Genomic DNA, 24,234 nt, shown 5'->3' on the forward strand with positions numbered 1-24,234 from the left:
TGTATGTGTGTGTAGGGAGGAGGACACAGAGAGAATGAGAAAGAGAGAAGCCAGAGAGAGGGAGGGAAAGTGAACAGCGGAGGAGCCGACTGATCCTACCTCTGGCTGAAAAGCAGGGACTGCTTCCTGTTGACCTTGTGGCTCTGCGTTCATGTTGACAGGAGCTCAATCCCTTACACCCCTGCAGACAAAACACACACACACACAAACACACATTAATACACTGCAACATAATAGCAACAACCATCTCTGTCTTTGTCCATCCCTAGCATCACAGTCGCACAGCAATATTATGGCCTACTGAGTCCACCACTGCTGTTGTGGGTGACCTACAGTATAGGCCACAGTCAATCCCGCTGACTCAAATTTATCCCAGCCAAAATACAGAAGCCCTACTTGATTGCTACCGCTTAGATTTCACAGCTATGTAAGTCAGCGTGCTGCATTTTACGAGTTATCTTGATAAATAAAACTATTAAATGTGTTAAGACGTCAGAAGTGACAATGAGCATTTTAAATACGCATATAAAAATGTACCAGTACACAATCAAGTACAACTGAACTAAATAATAAACAGTGTTATCACCCAGTGTTGGCTCAGAAATAAAGGCCTATAGCACTGGCACTATAATGCACATAAGAATGCAAGAGGCAGGGAGCCGAGCGACGAAGCACGTGGATGCGGGGGATGGGAGGGCGTGAGTGTTTCCAGCGACACAAACAGACAGAGGGAATAAATTAGCTGACGCCGGTGACAGAAACGCAGATACAAAATACGCTATGTGTTTCCTCGCATCCAGGAGAGGGGAGGTGTGTGTGTGTGTGTGTGTGTGTGTGTGTGTGTGTGTGTGTGTGTGTGTGTGTGTGTGTGTGTGTGTGTGTGTGTGTGTGCGCGGCGTCGCGGAGGGGGCCTCGGCCCGAGGAAACGCGGCGGGGCCGTCAGAATTTTAATGACTCTGTCATGAGCAGCGTTCGTCTGTCACACGGCAACGCCTCACCTCGCCTCGCCACTGTCCCGCCGATCTGAGGGGAGGGAGTAGAGGGCTGGGGTGGCGAGGGGATGGGGAGTCTGCGCCCCCTCCTCCGCCGCCACCACCAACCCATTTCGTTTGAAAAAAAAAGAGAGAGTAGGGGGGGGGGCTTACTGACTGAGACACCGTCTGCAATGTATCTTTAGGACAATGGTACCCCCCAATCACACGCTACACACACACACACACACACACAGACCCCCCCGCCATGGAGCCAATTAAAAGCTCTAGAAAGAGCCGCTGCTGGATGGTGAGACAGCAACGTCTCCAGAGCGGAAAAAAAAAGTCTGAGTTAACAAAGGTTAATCATGTTAATTAAAGGTAAATACGACACTGTCCAGCTTTGAAGTGGCAGTGGATGCAGTTTGGACTTGTTGTTGTTGTTTTTTTTAACTGATCAAATTCACAGGACTACTCCAAACTGCTTGCCTCCACTTCTACTTGCACGCTTCTACTGTTGCTTTCAGTATTCACTGCATTACAAGATACAGAAACCTAAATAGGAATAGATTTACTGGCCAGTAAAACGAATACTGCAATACACTCAATGACAAATGCATCTAAAAGTACAGACTTAAACACAATGAATTTAATCTATAAGGCCTTGAAGCAAAGGATTTAGATGGCACTGAGTCTAGTCATGCAATCTCAAAGGTATTCTGTTGAGGGGGCATTCTAGCAGAAAATCATTCCCTGTAGACCCTTTCAACAATAAAAACAAAAACAATGCTTGAACGTTCTATTTGGTTCCCAATCTACTTCCTCTGCATTAAGATAACATATGGAATGTTAAAACGGAAGCCTTGTGGGGCCAACTATGATGCTGATAATGGAACTATCTTGAAAGGGTCTGTAGCAAAGATTCTAGAACAGAGCTCCACTCCAGAATCTTTGGTCTGTAGGTTCCCAGCGTGATGAAAACAAAAAGACAGAACCATGGATAATTCAGTCGCCATTCTGCACACTTAAATGGCCTATTACACCACAGACAGCACCCCAGCCCGCTTACAATTTTTATTTTTCCATGGCACCAGGAGTTTATTGCACCATGAGGATATAGGCAGTCCAGGCGGTCTGCTCTCTCCATTCCGCTCCCTCACATGCTAAGGACCAGTCTGGGTACTTGCTAGTAGTGCACATGATGGGCAGGCAGTTCCTCGGTGAGAAGATTGGGATTACAGCTGAGCGCTGACGGAGTGAGAGCTTAGGGCTCTGCAGTGTGTGGGCGCAGTCGACTGCCCTGTCTTGTCATTTGACTGAAGCATCGTGGGAAGAATTGGGCCTCTCTGGCAGCTTTTTGCACCTAGCTTTGGTTTGCATCAGGTTTGGCATTGCTAGCTTCACCACACTCCTCGCCACACACACACACATACACACACACACACACACACACACACACACAACGACCATACATAATATGAGACTGCATGTCTGCAAAAGAATACAAATTAATGTATTAATGTACTTATTACATTGATTCAAAATATAATTAAAAATGTCTTGGGGTCATCATCACAAAAGCATCTCTACTCCACTGTGTGAAATTGCCTTTTTGTGGTTGTGTACAAATCCTCCATTTACTTCCATTCCTCATGTGTGAGAAGGAGAGCTCATCATTTCCTCTCAAACAGGGATCAGCAAGGGACCAGAGGTCCATGAGAAAGATCCAGCCATCAGACAAACTCGGTGCCATTAGACTCTCCCTGGCCTTTCCTTGCCTGCAGAGGCCGCTTGGTGTAATACCATCAAAGCACGGTTAGCAAGCTGCCCCACTCGCCCTCTCATCTCCAACCAACACCCCCACCACCGCCACGAACCACCCCTCTTCCCCCATCTCTCCCGCACAGAGAGCCAACCCCAGCGGAGCCTGAGGGGGTCTTCACCTCCCTCCAGTTCGTGTCTCCCCCCACTTCCAAAAAAAAACCCCTCACCTGGAGCAAGCCTCGTTAGCATAATGTGCTATTTTACAGAGAGATGGTGTACGATCGTGAGTGGCTGCAGTTCATCTTTAATCCTCATTTCCTGTCTTCTTCTGCATAATTCATTTAAGAGAAAGAGAGGGAGTGAGAGAGAAGGGGGAATGAATGGAATAGGGGGAAAAACAAGGACCAAGAAGGGTGAGGATAATCCTATCCTAGTGAAAGGGTGACTTAGCTGGACCCTGCTGCTGAAAACTGTGTCTGATCCGGTGCTACACACTTCACAGAGTATAGTGGCATCTCGGCAGGACAATGCATATAAGGATGGAGTGATGAGGCTTCGCTGTTTAAACTTCTCAAACGATCCGTGGCAGAGAGAAACAGAGCAACAAAGAGTGCAAGAGAGGGAGATAGAGAAACAGTAAGAAGGGGAAATATGACAATCTCCGGGTTGGATGAAAACCGGGTAAATCAAAGTGCTCTTTGAGCCTTAGGAAACAGTGGAAGTTATGTCCATGATTATAAGAAATGGTGAAAACCTTTGAGTGTTTTTTTTCTTCTCCCCTTTACTCACTCTCCCTCTCTCTTCACCCTGTCTTCTTCTCCATGAAAGGTGGTGGTACCATCTGATCGTCTTGCAGTCATTTGAGCTCTTTGAGTGGGGAGATTTCTAATGATGGAAGGGTCGGATATTAAAGTAGCACATTCTCCAATTTATTTTAATCACTAACAGATATCATTAGCTGCTGAGTGTGCACCATCAGAAAAAAAGACCAATTACACCTCTCCGCAACTATGGGTGTCTGTCTTCTAAGCTGGGGATCTAAGATCAACCAACATATCTGGCTGGGGAATCACTGCGTTTCGATATCAGTCAGGAGCCCCTACTTTAGACCATTTCTTTGTGAAAGCTTTGAAATAACTAATGTCAGTTAGTTAATTATTTCTTCTACTCCACCTTTGTTAATATAATGGGCATAGTAGGTAAAATAAAGTGAAAGTGAAACCTATGACATAACTTCATAATCATGGATTTGGGAGGAAGCTACCTGTACTGTGCATTTAATGGTGCAAAGATAGATCTTTGATACAACAACATACATTGTGACCCCAGAGATGTGAACAAACAACTGATTACTGTAAAACGGAGGATTAAGACGGATTAAACCATACCTTAGCCAACCACTAAATCCAAGGGCAATCTAAACTCCCTTTGCTTAAAGGGACACCACGCAAGCCTGATGCTTTTTCTTTACGAAACTCCCCCTCGCTCGGTCTGAAGCTCTTTTCCTTTTCTTTGCGTCTTCAGTCAAGGGTTTTCGCTGCTTCTTCGCCGGCTCTGCCATTATACACACGTTTGCAACAATCTCTAGCGTTTCGTCAGCCTGTTTCTGTGCTGTAAACTGATCCTGCTTCGGTCGGCGGGTAGGATACACCGAACTTGCAAGTGGGATATTCTTCCTACAGGCAGTAGGGGCGGGCGAGAGAGCCTTCATTCACCCCGTAATGAGTCATTTAACCATATACCGACTTACGAAGATGACTAATTAACACGAAAACGTTGCCTGGTGTCCCTTTAAGGAGTTCATCTTTAGATAAGATTCTAAAGAAAGCATAGTGTTGTTGACTATCACTCACAAGGGCACTTAATAAAAAAGAAGAAGAAAAAAAAAAAAAAAAAAAAACACCTACGCAAGCAAAGAAAACCTATGTTAAAAAACGCAAGAGGCTTGCCAACAAAAGACGGCACTCTTTATTTTAAAATTCTCCTCATTTATTAAGGGCGGGGAAGAAAAAATTTATCGTTGAGGTCCCTTTGGGAGCACCGGAGCCAACAATCCATATTTTCTTCCCAGGGACTATTTTTTCACTTCCAGGTTTTTATAGGGTAATGATTATTTCCCAGCAGAAGTAAATAGCACAGCAAAAGCATCCACTGCATGTGAGGGCCCAACTTGATAAATGTCCCAGCCCCTCACCCCTCATCTCCCATAATGCAGCACTCTTACATCACCATGAAGCAGCCCTCTTCTGCACAGAGAATCATCTCAGTCTCTCGGCCCTAAAACTCTGGCTTAGCCTCGGTTTTCACCACCTTAAAAATTAGCACTCATCATCCAAATCAAAGACGATTCCTCTTTAATAGTCCTAGTCCAAGTCCACATTAAAGGGTGTTTTACCAAAAAAAAATATCTGACTGATCTAAAATACATGTCAAGATACTCCAGTAGGAATTGACTCCTTTTTGCAGGCTATCCTGGTTATTTTCCCTTACTTACACAGGTATGCTAGTTGTGGCTCCATCTACAAACTAGTCATAGCAATAGCAATATGGATGGAAGATTCCATGCCATACAAAAAGGTTTAAGGGATAAATGTTCAATTAAGCGGAAGAGTTGGATATGTCAATATACCATACACACTGAATAAGCTGAGGACAGTCACAGATAAACTTCCCAGGCGTGGGGAGTCTTGGTGCATCATTAAATGCCATGTTGTCAGCCTCCACATTGACTGTCTTCTACATACCCTTTTCAGGACTTCAGCTGAGGAAGTACCTGCTGAAGTACCATGCCATTATGGCAGTGTCTCTTTTCAGGGCCGTGGGAAGTGAGTTTTGGTTGGGGGTGCTGTAGTCGGGGATAGGCTTTAATGAAATGGTAAAAAAAAAAAGTTATTGTATTTTATTTAAACGCCTTTCTCTGTTAATGGACAACAGCATACTGGCATTGCATTACACACAGCAAAGGCATACATCACTGTCAAGAACATTATGGCTACACTACAGAAAAAATGCGACAAAATGTCGCAAACCACAGATTGATACTAACGCAAACAAAGTAACCGTCTGCTATCTGACGCTACACTAGTAAGGTAACAAAGTTGCTGTAGCCTTGCACCGAAATCGACGGTGAACACGTGAAATATAAAACTGTTGAACACCAACAAAGAAGAGAAAGAACGCTCTGAGGAGGCCACTGAAACAGGCACGCAAAAACACAGATGAATAAGTTCATCTACCTCGGTGAAAAGAGCTCTTGTTTGTGGATGGAGCTTACTCGATATCCATGCCACCTTTCACCGTGGTGCACCGAGACTCCCCGATAACACTATGCATCATTTTAAGCTGAAGATTGAGGCGGCCCGTGTTCAGCTCCTTGGGAAACTCATGGTAATATTCAGCTACTTAATATGGCATATTGTCGTACAAGCTAGCGTCATAGGATATCTCCCTCAGGTTTGTTTTGTTAATTTGTTTAGTTTTTGTTTAGATCTCCCAGGTCTAATGTAACATTTTTAGTGCATAATAGAATAATAGACAGGGGGACGGAGAGCTTCTTTTTTTTTCTTATCGTGAGTGGTATGACACATAAATACGTGTGCTTTCCTGCAGGGGGTGCCTTCCCACGGCTATGTCTCTTTTCAATCTCAGTCAGGATTTTTTTTTTCCTGGTGGAAGGGGGTTTGTCCTATCTGCCCCTCTTGCTCTCCTCCTCCTCCTCCTCCTCCTCCTCCTCCGCCTCCAGCATCCCACACAAACCGCTACCATTGAGCTCCGGGGCTGAAGTGCATGCAGGTGTCACGCTTTCTCCTCCTCTGCCTACTCCAGAGGAGCTGGCAGACCGCTAAAGGCCCTGGCCACCTTACAGCCCCATTGTCCTGCCTCGCACGAGGACCAGCATAACAAGCTGTTTTTTTTTTTTTTTTAAAAAAAAACTAATTTCTTTCATCCACCGCCCTCCCTGAATTGCCCAGCCCCGGCAACCTGTCTCCTGTCAAGGGCTTTCGCTCGAGCGCTGTCAATTCAGCAGGTGGTTTACAGCAGAAAAAAACTCTACGAAGGCCGGTTAGCGCTAATTAATCTGGACTGGATACCAGCCCCTCAGCCCCACTGCTGTTTGATGTAGACAAAGCTCATGACTACAGAGAGTCCTGCTCTTAAGAAAGATGCAAATGATTTATTGTGCGTCCTGAAAGTAGACCGAACTCCGTGCCTTTTGTCTGAGAGAAAGACTCATCTTAAATGACAGGAGATGAAAACGAGCATCTCAAACCTGTCTTGTCCTGGGTCTTCTTTTTTTCTACCAGTTTTCTTTTCAATGAAAGGTCTCAATACTTCAATATGGTGAAGCCTGGTAAAATTTAAATGGCATTTTGTTCGTATGCAAGTCACACAATGCCCTCAGGTATTGATTGAACGTCAGCATTTCAGATTGATAATAATTTGAAACGCTTCCAGAAAGCTTGGTCTTCCGACACAAAATCCAACCTGAAGACCTCCTATTGCTGCAAGGGTGTAGCACTAAGAGCTGACAAAACATTGGCAGTATGAGGCAGCACCTCCTCTGTTGCTTAAGGTGATCCGCAGACTCCACATGTGGAGCAGCACATGCAAAACAGTTCATTTGCTGTGAATATAAACAGGGTCTTGCATGTGCTGTGAATATAACAGGCCTACTGTAGCCTGGTCCAACTTCTGTCATCTTTGCCTTTTTTTCCCTCTTCTGGAGGCTGCAATGTGCAGTGGAAAATATGACCAATGGGGCCTGTGATCACAATGGTCAAGAGTTAAGATTATTAAGTATCAGAGCCCATAGTTCTGACAGTGATGTGACTGTATTTGCCTGGAAACAACAGTCTGTATTTTCTGTTCCAGAACAGGGAGTTTTAGGTGACCATAATGACAGAGAGGGTGTCCTAAACACCCATGGGTTTACTTGGAACAGACTGAGAGGGGGGAAAGCCATATATTGCAAGGGTCATTGGTGGTGTGACACTAATTCCATGAGGTGCACCGAGAAATCCACGTTCAGCAACATGTGCTCAAGCGATTCGTTTTAGCTTGCGTAACCCAAGTCAGAAAACAATCGATATGTCTGCAAAGGCCTCTTTAAATGTTTTATGTACTCTCACACTCTTGCCTAGAATCTCCACTTCCAGAGAGTGCTTCATGGCATAATGTGTGGAGTCAAGTCCAAGTTCCAGACCAAGGTTCCATGCCTGTAACACCCACAAAGCCATTTGTGAAGTCACTCGTAGGGGCCGAGCGTTGTTGTTCCGTGACATTGCTCAGCGAAGTATATTTAGGAGCTGTGAACTTTTGGCTGCATAAAATGGGACAAAACCCTCAGCTCTTGTGGTCTAATGAAGGGCTTATTCGTTAGCCCATGTCACTGACCACCAAATTATCACAATGCACCCCCTCACCACAATTGGATGTGACAACTGGCACCGCCGGGCTAGGTCCCTGTTATTTGTATCAGCTCGAGGGGCTTCCCACTGACTCCAGTCATGCTAATAGGAGCCTACAGGGCTGTGGATCTCCACTTTGCCCCTGGCTGTCTCCTTTCTCAGCTCGGAGAGACGCGATACCATGACAACAAATTCCACAGCGCACTGCCAATCACCACAAACTTTAAAAAAAAAAGATGTTATTTTTATAGCCGAGTGGCTAGCAGAAAGCTGTTGCTGTCTTTTTTTCTCCTTTTCATTTTCCCCTCTAGTCTATACCTATTTATGATGTTTTTCCATTACACTTTACAGTGAATGGCTTTATCTGTCAGCGGCATATGTTAGTGTTGAGAGTTGACGAGAAGCACATCCGTGGCACTGGGTATTTTCGCATGTGCAGCACGAAAGGTTTCTGGAATTTGTTCCTCTGCGGTAGATGGCAAACATGAAACTCAGGGATCAGTCGCAGCTTAGCAGCTTTCTTTGTGAGAGTGGGGATGAGCACAGACGTGCTGAGCTTACACACTCCCGAGCTGATTTACTGAAAATGTATAACTAATGCTGGTGCACTTTAAATAACAGATCCTCTTCGAAGGCAGAAAGGCAGAAATAGGGAAAAAAGCAAATAGAAGGCAGACTTAAATCATGAAGGGATAAATCGATCATAATTATGATGGCTAACGTTAAACTTTATCCTGAATACATTAAGATCCAAGTTCAGACAGGTAAAAATATATTAAATAAATATCTCTTAATTAAATCTCTGCTTGTTCAGGAAGTCCTGTAGTGTTTCATGGCCTCTTGCGTTTTAAAACCACCTCTGGTATAATCACCAGGAAACCATTAGTAGGACGTAATACATTATAGTCATTACTTATGACATGTGTGAAGTACAAGATATACCTTTGCTTATAGCTAGCTTTTTTTTCTTAGGGACGACCAACTGCAGCTTAACATGGTAAATATACCTTCACATATCAAAGCAGACGATTTCCAGACACAATAATGCCACTACTAACTTGTTTGTTTGTTTGTTTGTTTAATTTAATTTAATTTAATTTAATTTAATTTAATTTAAGGCCATTTCAGCAACTAAGGCTATTTAATGGCCAGAGCATTGTGTGTTATAGAAGCTTAAATTGTTTTTTAAAATCTATGCTAGTAAGAAATTCTAAAACAGTCAAAGGTGGGACCCTACTAAAAACATCAGCTATAGAATTTTGGTGTATAAAATTGTTGTCTTTTGGTTTTCAAGGCAGGACAACAGATCAAAATATGTCTCACTGACAGGGGCACCACTGCTAACTTCTGGCACCTGAAAGGAATCACCCAGTCACTGTCACGGTTATATCAGGTGGCTTGATGAGTGAGAATTGTTCCTCTTTTCCTTTTTTCTATTTAGACAATTGCTCTTTTATGCTTTTGTTGACTATCATTCTTTGCTTTTGTTTATGTAAAGCGCATTAAATTACCCCTCTGTATGAAAGGCACTATTTATAAATCAACTTTCCTTGCCTTGCCTCAACAGAACAGAATGCTGATGAAATTCTTTAATTTGGTACATAAAAGTTATTCAGAGAGCCCGATGATGCCCACCATTGTGTTGAAAGCATTACGGCTAGGTTTTAAATCTCTTTTTCTGCACTTGCAGGGATTTCAATGAGACTTCCTCACAGTGCAAAATTTTAAGTAAACTTATAATTGTTAGAAATAAAAACGTATGACTTGTTCCAAGACTAATGGGGATAGCCTATACAATATAGAAGGATTGCTGATTTAATATACTTACAGCTGCTTCCAGCAGAGGTGCTCAAGAGTGGGGGGTGGTAGCCTTTATGAGACTCCCGCTTCATTAGTGTCCGATGATGGAGATCATAGTGCATTTTTTATGTGCATGACTGTCATTCCGAGGGACTCTTAACCACAGATGGTGAATGAGACACGGTGGGGGGGTCAAACCTGGACACCCACAAAATCCTAATCAACATTGAAGGATGCTACTTGAGAAAAACATCACTTTCCTTTTCTTACCTCAGTGCTACATGTGAAGACCATTGTTTTGTTGTTATAATTTATCTATTTCTGCCATACTTTCATTTTTTAATCGACCATGCTATGGCTCTATATTTTTGGATTTACATTGAAGTCTTGGACGATTGTGCAAAAAAGTGGGGTCAACTTCAGGTCAAAGCAATGGATCAGACAGTCTCAGCAGTGACAAAAACTACAACAGAAATGGAAATGATACACATAGGAGGTAAGTAATCATCCTCCACACGGAGGAATCATTAAAATGTTAAGTACCAAGCCTCCAAAAGCCAAGGCTGTCTGTTTGTACCCCCCCCTGCAGAGCACGCTCTGAGAGGGAGGGGAGGGGCTAACGGGGATGTGGCATGCTGTGCTGTCATCGGCTCGGTCCATTGCAGTTGTTTATCGTTTTTATTTGGGGTGGAGGGGGTGGGCTTGGGCTGGTTGTCTGATGCTCTTGCACTACAGAGCTACTAACTAGCACCAGATCAGAGGGCCCCCAGGGGCCCAACAGCCCGTCGCCTCATCCACCACCCGCCGCACACATTCAGGGTCTTCCCCCTTCTTTCAACTGCAAGAGGCAGCCTTACCCCCATACACTCTTCCACAACTCCAGGACTCATCAAAACTCCTCCGGTATCCACAAATTAGGGATGGGCTCTAATGTATTGTTCTTGATATACAGATTGAATTCCTCCCCATGATAAGAATTTGTAATATCGCGACATTAACAATATTGGTTAAGGACGTTTATGTGCTGCAAGATGGGCAGCTCACATGTAGAATGAGAACCAAGATGACTGAATGCTGAGTTCAAACTGTAGACAAGGAAGAAGAGTTCATTACTGATGTTGGTCAGGATCAAGTTGAACTTCTTTGTGTTTTCAAGATTTTCAAGACTGTAAGATGGCGTGACTGACAGTGACAGAAAACAGTAATAAATAGTACCATTTTCATTTTGTAATTTCTATTGGAGATTGTCAAAATTAAGATATATCCTGATAGTTTAAAGTCTATATTGCCCATCTCTACTACAAAGTCACACACAGATACACGTTATGTTCTGGTCTCCTAACTGAAACAAAGACTTAATGTCGCAAAGAGCAGCTTCTTCCCAAACATTTAGGCTGCAGCGTAAGACACCATCTTATATCATCAAAGGTCATATTGTGATTCATTCACTTTGGCATTCCAAATGCTGGAACATTTCCAATAATTTCCACAACTCACTTTATCAAAACATATTTGCTAATACATTACCAAAAATCTTCCACATCACATATTTTCATTGGAGTAAACTACACAAAAGACTGATTCACAAAAGTACGACTGATCAGCAATGCCACTTCCTTTGGACCAACAAAGTTGAGCTATACCAAAAGATGACTCATATGGCTCTTAAAGAGAGCTAAGTCAAGGAACGAACCAATAGTAACTATTATAGTAACTAGTAACACAACTCAAAACATTTCCACAGCTTTGACTCAGCAAGTGACATAATTCATCATCCGGCGAATTCCTTCTGGGATGCTGACGTAGTCTTGCTGGTCACCACATGTTCAGAGGAGAGCGCTTGACAAACTGAAAGCACAGGTGTGATGAGTAACATTCTTTATTTGATAAAGGGACAATACTGAGGGCCAGATGTACGTACATTTGCGAACGTAACGTTATCAGCGTCATGGACAAACCGCAGATCTCCGTCCATAAACGCAATTTTACGAACGTACATTATTAGACGCTCTTTACTCTTCCCCTCCCATCTTTTTACGCTATACTCCCACTTTCCCCTGGATCTTCCCATGAATGCATATGCATTACATGAAACACTCAATCTGCCATTTTCAGCTCCCGCGACAGGCAGTTTGCGCTTTTACATCATTGCGGCCTGTTTGTACATACCTCGCAATAATTTTACACGCACGTTGCGAAAGAAATACACCTGAAGTGGGCGCAAAAGCGTTAGTACATCTGGCCCTGAGTGTCAAGCAAGCTGTGAGCTATAAGGAAACACTGGCATGAACAAAGTCAGACAGACATCTTAGTCCTCTTTGTCTTCGATTGGGGAGTTTCTCAGTAAAGTTGAATATGTAAAAAATGTTAATGTCACCTTGGAAAGAACAGCATATTTCCTAAAGATATTGTACAGGACTCTCAATCACGCTGACCATTTATGAATTGGTCAAAAAGTCGATATTGAGGCAGTTCAGTCATATTTCGACCCAAAGACATGCAGACTCTGTGGTGACAGACTCTCAGTTCAAAGAGGACGACTGCTTTCATCTGTGTTTTTTTATTTATTTTAAAAAAAAAGAAAGAAAGAAAAAAAAAAACAGGCACACCACCAGTCTGTGCCATCTGCCTTTTCCCCCAAATGCCATTGACTTCCAAGACTGGCGCGGCACGCTACATGGACTCCATGCAATGTGTCCTGTTTACAGCGGCCAGCATGCTGTGCTGTAAAATACTCACTGTTAAACTGTCAGCCGTGCTGGACACCCGCCCAACACACACAGCATGATGGCTCTGCAGCCCTCTCCAGCCTCACGTACAGACCCTACCCCCCCTCCCCTCTCTACCCTCCACCTCCACCTCTACATCCTCACATCCACACCCATTCAGCCCCAACACCATTCCCAGCATCACCAATGCCAATGACAGCCCGTCATTTGAATACAACCCTCCGAGCACCCTGTTCACCCAAGACCAATCACTGCTCCACTCCCACCCCACTTTCAATTAAAAAAAAAAAAAAAAAGAGAAGAGATAGAAAAAGCCTTCGGTGGGAGCAGCTCAGATGCCCTGCTGGCTTGCGGGCCTGGCTGGCTGCAGACATCTGTAAAGTATTTTTATACGCTGCCCCACAACCGCACTGGCAAAGGTCTCCCCAGTTCCAGCTTGGCATGACTTCTGAGGTGGGGAGAGGAGAGGTCTGTGCCGAGGCTACTTCCTGCCGCTTCCAGCAGGCTTGTTTGTTTCCCACTGACAGAGTGTGGGGTAGGGGTAGGGGTGGGTGGTGTGGAGGAGGCAGAATTGGGGGAGGGGGGCAGTGGGGGCACTGCGGAGGCTGGGGGCAGTGCTCAGAGAACTCTGGACCAGGGGGATTCTTGTGGCTTGCTTCAGGGCTCGGCAGGCACCGCGGGCCAAATTGAGCTGCCCTGCATCCCGTATCCCAGCAAAGACTGGGGGGGGGGCAAAAAGCTGTCCGACTTGGCCTGTTCAAGAGCTCTGAAACAAACACTGCCATAGCTGGCACCGAGGAAGAATGCGGAAAAGAGCCGCACAGACAGACAGACAGACAGAGACACTGCCTCATCTAAACATCTTCCAGTACCCACATACATACACACAAAATGTAAAAGACACATGCATAAATGTAAAGAGACAAACAAACACGTTCCAGGCCCCTGATCTTGGCTGAAACATTAACACTCATTTGCAGGGAAGTTGCAGTAAGCACTGATGGCATGCCACTGGAGACACAGGCGTTTGTTTTATGATGGCTTTCCTTTAGCACTTTCTCTCCTCTCTTTTCTTTTCTGGGCACAAATTCATTGTGCCTTTCGTCTCATTTTGTGACAAATTCGTTCTGTCACTGTCACTGTTATTGTGTTTACAGTGGCATATGTGTCTTGTAATAATTCCATGAAAGTGGATTCATATCCTGGGGGATTTGTAGTTATATATAATCAAAAGAGATCAAGGGGAAGGAGGATAGAAGAAGGGAGGGGCGGTTATAAACAACTACAACTGCAACTACACACACACACACACACACACACACACACACACACACACACACACACAAAGAGAACATCGTGGTGAAAATTGTTTGTGCTTTCTGAACATCCTTCCAGCACTGTTCACATTATGCCAGTGTGGCTTATATGTGGCAAGGAACCTCTGGGTTGGAGGCGCTGCCAATGGTTGCGGTGTCCCATGAGGTGACCTATATCATGGAGACATATGACTCATGGAAGCAGTAGCGCAGCCAACATGGACTGCATGAAGCCGCCACAGTTTAGAGACACACAGTAGCACATCATGTGTGGTAAGTATAAGTATAAGTATATATACTCTTTTGATCCCGTGAGGGAAATTTGGTCTCTGCATTTATCCCAATCCGTGAATTAGTGAAACACTCAGCACACAGTTGGCATGGATCAATAGGCCCATGGTTCTTTTGGTTCATCCTACAGGCAGAGTGATCACTCCTGGTTCAGACGCACAATCTTCCTCAATTGGTCTTCCTAAAACATGTCGTTGCTACTTTCACTTCCTCAATCTCAAATCTGTCAAAAGGGGCTGACCAGCGTACTGGAAATGGGAAGATGTGGCCTTATAATGGTTACAAGTAATATCTCCATGATCACCAGCTTGATATACAGTAAATGAAAGTACTACTTAAATCTGGATCTTCTGGTCTCTAACAAGCTTCTACAAAACAAAATCAATATAGGCTATATGCCAGGACACACTTAACTGGTTTGGCCAACATACATTAATACTGCAGTGTTTCCCCTACAATGTATTCATCAGTGGCGCAGTGCCGCTCCTGGAATTTTAGCGCCACTGCAAAAAAAGTTGCCTAATTTAAAAAAAAATAGACGCAAGTGAACTTCAGGAACAGCTGCCGTTCGTTCAGGTTTCATGTCAACAAATAATAGTAGGCTAACGTTGAAGGCGCAGTCAGGGATTCCACAGGAGATCACGCTTGTTTGTGTTTATTTTTAAGTTTATTAGCAGACGCAATTTTGTGCAAAAAAAAACGTAGGCTACAGTATGTTAACCAAGGAACCAAATTAAACACGACAGCGAGATAGCTCGCCCCTACCTTCAGTAGCCCATTTCCAGATAAATTCCACGCATTGTTTCGTTTTTGTTTGTGATACAGGCAATGCTTTCAAGCCCTGTGTTGCTAACATACCTAGACTGTGAAACTAAGGTCTAGCTAGCCTATTGGTGGGTTAAATTGAATTTGAGTAAGATACGCAACCATTTACATCTGAGATAGTCTCTAATTCCTGTAGAGCTCACCAAAATTATAGATATGATACAAGACACTTATCTGCTATAATCCAAGATAGATTTTCTTCGAGTTTTTGACCATTTATTTTACCAAATGACATGGGAAACATAATTCATTTCATCCACATATTCTTATGCACCATGCACAACAACGCAACTAAGTTAGCTTAAAACCGTGAGAATCAAGCAAGCATCACAGGCCGTCACGTCATTAAAGTGACAGGCACTCAATTCGACTTGCACAGCACCAATACAGTGTAATCACATGAAAGAGAAGTTTATATAGTTTATACAGAGCTGTGCAAAAGTTAAGACACCCATGCTGAAATTGACTAAAGGGAGGAACAAAAAACATATTTTGCCTTTTGTCTTAATTTAAAAAAAAATAGGACATCAATTATTTTTTAATGTATCATGTATCGTAAATAAATAAATGTTATTATATATAAATGTCTTAACTTATGCACAGCACTGTATATTCTAAATAGTAATAGTTTGTACAGTGGCCTACAGTGTACAGTTGTACAGTGGCTAATACTAATAATGTAAATGAAAAAGGTGAAAGACAAACATGAATAATCCTGTTCAAGTACTGCAATAATCATGCTTTGTAAATGCTTGTGTTGATGGTTGTGTCATAATTTGTAACTCAATCTGTCCATTTCTTTCACAAAATCCACCAGAAGTCACCATTTAAGGAGTAATTTTTTCAAAATTTTCTCTTTTCTTGGGGGGGGGCTTCCTACGATCAACAGCACCGCTGCTGGAAAAAATTCTAGGGGAAACACTGTACTGCTTATTAATATGGTATCATGATTCATGATCATAAACCAGGCCTACTGTCTGGATGTAGTTGCTGGATGTTACTTCAGAGCAAACAGTCTGAAAAGTGCAGGGTTTTGAGTCAACGAGACGTAAACTGTTGCCACTTTGTTAGCTCCAGTGGTCTAGCCTAAATATTATTTCTATTTACAAACCATGTTTGTCTGGTATGGGGAGATGTAATGGTCTCTTCAATTAGACAACACTGTGGCCAAAAAGTATCCTCTAAACTATCAAGTTTAGCAAACTGCACGCATACTTGGTGGAATTTTACAACCCATTGCTCTGTGGGCTATAATTATCCTTTTGAGTGTGGTGCAGAAAGTGAAGCAGGTCAGATTCTGCAGGAGCTCAGACAAGAACTAACTCCAAACAATCTACGTTTTCTTGTTGACAAGGACCCAGGCACAAAATCAGTAAAAGTATAACAGATACTGCAGAGCAACTAATAAGTGAAATTTGTAAATTATTCACCATAATCATCAATGTCTGCTAACTGAAATAACTAATTTATAGCATCAGGTCTGTTTTCATAACACTAACAGAAAACAGTTCAGATGTGTCTGTATTTTACACTAGAAAGCCATTCTATGTCAGAAAAAAGGAGTTATCGGAGCTAACAATTAGACATAATGTTTAGACCTAATGTGTAACCTAATATAACCAATGTCCTGGGTTAGGACAACTATTTTTTTTATGCTCTCTTGTTTTCTATGAATTTGTGTTTCAATGAAATAACATTTTAAATATTTAAGAACTGGGTACAGGGGTTTAAAAACGAATTAAGTAATGGTTCTCAAATGTCTATAGCTCTCTCAGACAATGACCCTTGGAACTTGTCATGGACACATCAGGTTACATGTTCCTAGACACACCAGTTGCAAACAGTAGATGTTCCTGTCCGAAACAGTCTTTTGTTTAAGCAACTTCTTTCATCAAAAAAATCAGCTCTGACACTTCCTACTAATGTGGAATTTTGCTAACGTATTAAAAAATAAAGCACTGAAACATCCCTTTTAACATTCCAAAATTTAACTACTAAGCACCTGTAAAATTGAAGTTTTTCAGTATGCTTAATATGCGTTTTGTTTCTGTATGAATTTACTCCATGTACCAGAGTGCTTTGTAATTTACTTGCTTCTGTGATTTACGACATTCTATACATGTTAACCAATCAAATGTCTTTGTTTGTTTTGCTTTTATTTTAATTGTTTAAGCAGCCAATCATTATCTGTTTTTTGTTTATGCCCGCGAAATCGCGGGTAATGTGAGGGTTCCATCTCCTCAGTGAGGAGAAGGCTTGTGAGTTCCAGTCTGCCCGGAGTAAAGAGAGGTCACTGTTTCTCCTGCTCCTCCAGTGCTGTTCGGTGGAGACTTAGCGGTGCTTTTATGTACCCCGGCCCACAAACGGTGAACTGTGTGAGTGGGTCACATTAATTGTGATCGATTTGGAGTGGACTGGCTTCGTGTTTCTCATCGGGTTGTTGTTCAACTTGAGCTTAATGTTTCGCTAGTGCTACAGGTCGTTAGCTACTAGCTACTATAGCTCTAGCTCTTCTAGCTTTTCCTACAGAGACGAACTCGTTTATACCTCCGGTGCTGGACCCACCGGAGCTACCCGACCCTCTGAAGGACGATTGTTACCTCCGGTGCTGGGCCCACCGGAGCTACACCTTCCCCAGGACAACTGCCTCTCCGCCGGTGCTGAGCCCACCGGAGGACCAACCGCCCTGCTACTGCTGGTGTCGCTAGCTACGTTGGCTAGTTCAAGGCAGCTGCTTGCCTCCCGTCTGCGCCTGTACAACGGTCGTCGGTTTGGCTGAGTGGAGTGAAACTGTTCGTTCGTGACACTTACACTGACACACACACACACTCTGTCTCCGCCACGAGCAACCGGCGAGTTCGGACGGGCATTGTAGCGGTTGCTACCCTGCCTTCAGCTCACAGAGCTGACTCCAAAGTGCACCAACAAGCTCCAACGGCAAGCGCTTGGGGGTTTTATCTTGCTCATTGTATATTGTCTCTATATGGTGGTTTATCTGTGTTACCGTTACCTTTTACACGGTGCATTACTGTCTGTAACTTATATATTGTATTGTTGTTTTCTCCACACTGGTGTTTAGCCTAAGCTAACAGGATAACAGCTAGAACCGTTAGTGCTAACATTACTGTCTGTTAAGGTTTACGTAACGTTCAACAGTAGGTTCCCTTCAGAGTGAATTGTTCGCTCGCAAGTCTTGTCCAGGTTCTGTAACGTTATAACTTTGTCTTCTTATTGAAGCTCTTTATTAAACTAGATGTACCGCAGAGCGGTACAAAATATGACCGCCGCCCAGTCCAGCACATGTTTTCCACAAAAATAAGTCACGCTGAAAGGCTGTATGATTCTAACTGTCTCACTGAATTGCATTATGCACACTCAATTCTCACTGGTATCTACTAGACAACAAGTACCAAAACATGATTAGTTCATAGATTTCACATGTAAAATACATTTTATACAACCCCACCCCCATCTTGCCTGTTCATAATTCTGAGAAATTCTTGAATTGTGTGCATGTGTGCGTCTACATGTTTATGTGTGTGTGTGCGTGCATGTGCTTGTGTGTTTGCCTGTTTATGTGCCTGTGTGTGTGCGCATGTGCATGCATGCGTATATATGTCTACTTTGTGAGTATGTGTCATACGTAGGATTACTGTGAATGTATGTGTGTGCGGTGTATCTGTTTATGCACATGTGTGCATATGGAATGGGTTTACATGACCCCTGGAGGAAAACATATTAAAAAAATTGGTCATCCTAGGCCCCACGGTTTTCAAGATATTCACAGAAAACTGTGTTGCCCTACCCTCCTTTCGGGGGGTCCAGTCCAGCGGGGCTACAGATCAAAACGAAAAACGATGGTTCCATGCTATCCATGTGGGGTTACAAGCCCACCAAGTTTCGTGTTTATTGTGTGGCCCATGAACGGAATTCCACAAAACTTGGCGTGCATTCAGAGGGTGTCATAATGATCCTACACTTCCAATTTCGTGCAGTTTTGACTATGTTAGGTCACAGATACCTGCGACACAACACCTCATTTTTACTTTTTTGTGTTTAACTAGGTGGCTTATACATGAAATGAGTGATTATGGAATGGGTTGACATGGCCCTTTGAGATCAACATACAAAAAAAAAAAAATGGTCCTCCTAAACCCCACGGTTCTCGAGATATTCACAGAAAACTGTGTCTGCCCTACCCTCCTTTCGGGGGGTCCAGTCCAGCGGGGGGGCTACAGATCAAAACGAAAAAAAGAGGTTCCATGCTATCCATGTGGGGTTACCTGCCCACCAAGTTTCATGTACCCCAGTCTTACAGTGTCCCGGGAGTCCTTGACGGAAATTTCCGTCAAGGATTCCCGGGATGCTGCGCGGCGGTCATAATAAACAGTCTGTATTGTTACATTTAATTATACTTCTGGGTGTATTGGAAATTCATTTGTATGCATTCACCACTAGTATTATTATTTTCACATTGATTATTTAAATTCTGTAGGAATACACTTTACACTAAGCTAGCCATAATGGTAAGTGTAGTATTTTTACCGTGGGAGGCAACTGCTATTTAATTCTTTGATTGTCTTTAATTATTAGCCTACTGTGGTATTCAGGAATAGTTCAGCCAGCTCACCATTCCACCGCTGAGACCTTCAGGATCCTGTTTGCGCCATTGTGCTATTTATTGTAACTAGTGCCTATGCACACACCCGTTAAGAAGGGGTTACACTTGGTTATGGTACCTTTGGCAGCAATGACAAATTCAAATCCTTTTGGGAATGATCCTACGCATTTCTTTTTAGATTTTTTTTATCATTGGTGGAAAGCTACACTGAGGCTTCTCCTTCGTTAAGGTTCTCTCATCTCCACAAAGGAACTGTGGATCTCATTCATAGTGACCATTGGGTTCTATCTGATCAAGTCCCTTCCAGTTTGGCTGAGTGGACAGATCAGGAAGATTGTTTGTGGCTCCAGAGCTCATCAATTAAAAAAAAAACAAAAGATGTAGGCTACTGTGCTCTTGGACACTTTTCAGTGTAGCACAATTATTCTTGTATCCTCCCCTGATCTTTGTCAAGTCAATTCTATCAACTTCATGGCTTGGTTTGCCCTCAAACATACACCTTCAAAGGTGAGACATATGTGTGCTTTACCTAATTATGTCCAGTGAATTCCACTAGGCATAGGTGGGCTTCAATCAAGTTTTAGAAGCATCATGCAGTGCAAATGTCATAACTAAAGACCTGAATACATATATGCAAGGTAATTGTCTGTGTTGGCCTTGTCATTGTAACATTTTTGTGCATAGATTGAGAAGAAAAAAATTAAATAAAACATTTTAAGATGAGTCTGAAACATTACAAAATGTGGAAAACTTGAAAGGGAAGCACTGTAGGCCTACATGTCACTCGATGCAATCATTGACTGCATTTGCCTAGCTATCATAACATCAACCAAATTTACTGAAAAAAAGCACAAACATTTTAGACATTTTTGTTTTACATTTGCATCACTGGACCAATTCTATTCACACTACGAGTACCAGATGGCCACTTGGTATCAGAATGTGTTTTAGATGCGTAAAAGGGAGAATTGGACATAACTGACATGAAGCCCAGCCAAACCCAGGTATGAATCACGTAAAAGGGACTGTGTTGACACCAGATTACCAATGACAAACATGGAGAGGTGGAGAAATCTGGATTGAGAAATCTGTATATTTCACTGAATTAAGAAGACTTATGTACATGACTATTGAGTTCAAGAGGGTCCCCACCACTACCAAATCTGCACAGGGAAAAAAAAGCCTATTCTACTCTTTTAAGCACTGGGCACTGTGTTTCATCCGAATGTGTCATTGGAATGCACACAAGAACCATTTAAAAACAGCATATTTCTGCATTCCAATATTCCCACTGTACCACAGGTCTTACAAAGCACTCAGTGACTTAATTCTGGTATTTATGTATGTTTGTATTATGTTTGGATTAGGCCTGTAGCAATAAAGTATAATACACTAAACAACCTTTCTGCAGTATTGCTTATCATGCTTTTAGGGACTATTAATTGAAAAGGCACAGAACACTTTGTTATGATGAAAAAACGGACACATATCATTATGTTACAGAATACATCTGTCATAGTCCAGATCACCGGTTATGTAGGCCAAGCTGTATAACTATGAGGAGCACGTTATGAATTAAGTTTACTTCCTACTGAACACCTACAAACGACAACAACTCATCACTCGTTGCAATAATCTGCTGCCAGCAGTTGCAAGTATGACACGTTCACACAGCTTCTGTAGCAATGGTTCAAATCCAGCTATGACTCACTACACTGCATGAAGTCATTTTGAGGACAAGTTTGACCCACGTGTATAGTTTTAGCCTTGCACTGTCCATTATCCAAACTAAATTACAGTCAGTCACATACATACAGAAAAATGTTAGTGGCCTATTAAAGCAAAAGGTTCAACGACTTTGATAACTCAATTTCACACCTCAATTGAAGTAGCCTGTGTACAAATAAACTTGTTACAATATGTTTGTTACATTATACTAGTTACATTACATTCAGTGTTACACCAAACTAGCTACACAATTCAATGTAACACTGTAGGCTACTAGCTACATTATAATGTAACTCTTCCGCGCGCTCCAAAGCGCTTCCTTACTTCATCTTTTACAGAAGACGTCAGTGGTGACACAAGGGATTCCCTTACAGTGCACAAGCTAAATGACGTTAGCTATCATGCTATTTCACTGAGTGAATGTAAGATTATAATAATCATTTTGATGTTTTCCTAAACTCTTTAATTCCTAAATGGGTAGGAGAAGCATATGGTCCTCCATTTAAGCATTGCTTGACAGAACTGACCCATTAGCTGACACTGGCTATCCGACTTCAACAGCAAGCTGCCAACGTTACTTGGCTAACTAGCTAGCTAACTTCCTAAAGTTTGAGGAAAACTTGCTAAAGTGCGCAGACAACTTACTGACGTTGTCTCGCTAAACAGGACATCATCATTTAGCATTTGCTCATAGTGTGGCTACGTCTAAATCCACGAATCCTACAAAGCATGCTGAGAAAAATTATGCACGAAATGTACAGGCAATTACTTGAACCGAGGGTTAGAAGGCTAATTAGCTAGCCAAGTAGCAACTTTCCCATTGCGTTTCTTCTTACCAGGAAGTGGCAGCCTAGCTATGCCTCCACAGTCTGGGGTTTGCGATGATGATGGCGGATCTTCTGCTTCTCTTCAAGCCAAGGTCGAGCGGTAGTAGAGCTCGGGGACCTCACTGGACACGTTCCGAATAAAAGACAGATGAACGTCTGTTGTCAACGAGTTTTGTAAGGCGGTCGTCTGCTCAGACACTTTCCCTCAGCTGCTCACCATTCCTGACCCGTGCCAGTAATGTAAACATCCCAGCATTCCCAGACGGAGGAAAGGGGCGGGGTGATTGTTGAACTTGAATCGCTAACTTTCACTGTCAAAATCCGTTAGCAGCAGTCTCAAATTGATTAGAGTGACTATGTCTTTCTCTGTTGCACTATGTTTTCCACATAGGCTACTCTGGTGTCTGTCCCCTGTAGGTGATGTCAGTCAACTTAATTGTCTCTAAACTATCCGGTGACGACAGGAGTTGTATTTCAGTGTTGAGTAGGCTCCCTAGTGTGAGAGATGGGATACGCTCCTATTGCAAATTAGAAACTACAGTAGGTGGCAGCAATCCGTACATTTACATGTGCATGTGTGTCTGTAGGTAAAAACTGACCATGTTATCAAAAAAAAAATATGACCACTGAAGGGCCAACATTAGTTTTAATACAGCCTTGTTGAAATATTCATGCTGGAGAGAAGACAGCCTGCTTTAGTTTGGGAAGGCCAGTGCCAAGCCAAAAAGAAGCTATTTAACACAAGTGTAGACCTTTTTTAGGCCAAGCCTGTGCACCTGTTGTTGAACATTGCAAATTAATATATTTCAACAATCTGTAGATTGTCGAAAGTAGGCGACTCATTGTTAAACCAAACCCCCTTTATATAAATACTTAATCATCAAATACCCTAAAAATGTTTCACACAGGCAAATATAGCAAATGGGAAACATTTAAGTTGATAGCTTAGCTATCCTTATATCCTAGGCCCACAGATTATAGTGCTAAATATCAAGTAAGCTTATGAACCCAAACCATTTTGAAGAAACTAGGTCATACTTTTGTGTATCTTTTGTGAAATTTACATATATTTCACTGACCAATTTCAAGATGTTTTTGTGCATGTACAATTATTTGTAAAACCTCAAATGTATGTGACTGACCACAGCTGAATGCAGATAGAGACAGATGTAGCCTATGTCTTCCACAGACATTCTCTCAACTTTCTGATATTCCATTGACTTGCCTGCTCACTAAAAGAGTGGGGAAACACCTTTTTCTGCTTAGCTCCTAGCAATTAAAGGTGCTCTAAGCCAGGGGTTCCGAAACCTTTCCACGACAAGGCCCCCCAAATACCACTAGGTTCTGGCCAAGGACCCCCTTGATGTGTTATTAAACCCATCAACAATATTACGGCAAATGTAAAAATACATGAAGCTAATCCTAATAATTATTTTAGCCACAAGCACTTCGCAATGGAGCATACAGTGTGTAGAAATTGTATTTGGGGCTTTCTGCCATCACTCTACTATTATTCCCTGCCATTATCATGGAAAATATAATGTTCAGATAAGCAACAAATTATTATAATGGTATTGTAGAACAACCCTCATAGTAATGTATATTTTGCTTTTATTTTTCCTTCCAACTTGCTGCAGCCCCCCTGGCACCCCCTCGCGGCCCCCACTTTGAAAACCACTGCTCTAAGCGATGCTGGATAACATCACTTCTGTTGACTTTCAAACAAAACAGAGAGCTAGCTCGCTACTTCCTCCCCCTCCCTCCCGTGCTGCTCCCGTGCAATTGAAACTCTCCGAAGCACGCATCTCGTCTGTGATTTGCTGGAACAGTTTATTATGTTTTTTTATGGGCTAGGTTTGCCCAGGTTGTTTTTGTTACCGTTTTTGGAGCCTGGGCTGTCCACAGAGATCGTGTATTTTTACAGTGTATTCAGGACACAGACAGCTAGCTGTTT

At 42.7% G+C, this 24,234-nt stretch overlaps 1 protein-coding gene across 1 annotated transcript in view; it reads right to left on the reverse strand.

Moving 5' to 3' along the window:
* nek7 (NIMA-related kinase 7) overlaps positions 1-22,598 on the reverse strand; it is an 86,358-nt gene extending 63,760 nt beyond the window's left edge. The window contains exons 1-2 of the mRNA XM_048252630.1: positions 22,290-22,598; positions 100-181 (exon numbers count right to left, since the gene is read on the reverse strand). Coding sequence (XP_048108587.1) covers positions 100-153 — 54 coding nt within the window. The 5' untranslated portion in view covers positions 154-181; positions 22,290-22,598. The remainder of the gene's footprint in view (positions 1-99; positions 182-22,289) is intronic.
* Between the last annotated feature and the right edge of the window lie 1,636 nt (positions 22,599-24,234).

Source organism: Alosa alosa, chromosome 9 (genome assembly GCF_017589495.1).
Source record: "Alosa alosa isolate M-15738 ecotype Scorff River chromosome 9, AALO_Geno_1.1, whole genome shotgun sequence".
Taxonomy (NCBI): domain Eukaryota; kingdom Metazoa; phylum Chordata; class Actinopteri; order Clupeiformes; family Clupeidae; genus Alosa; species Alosa alosa.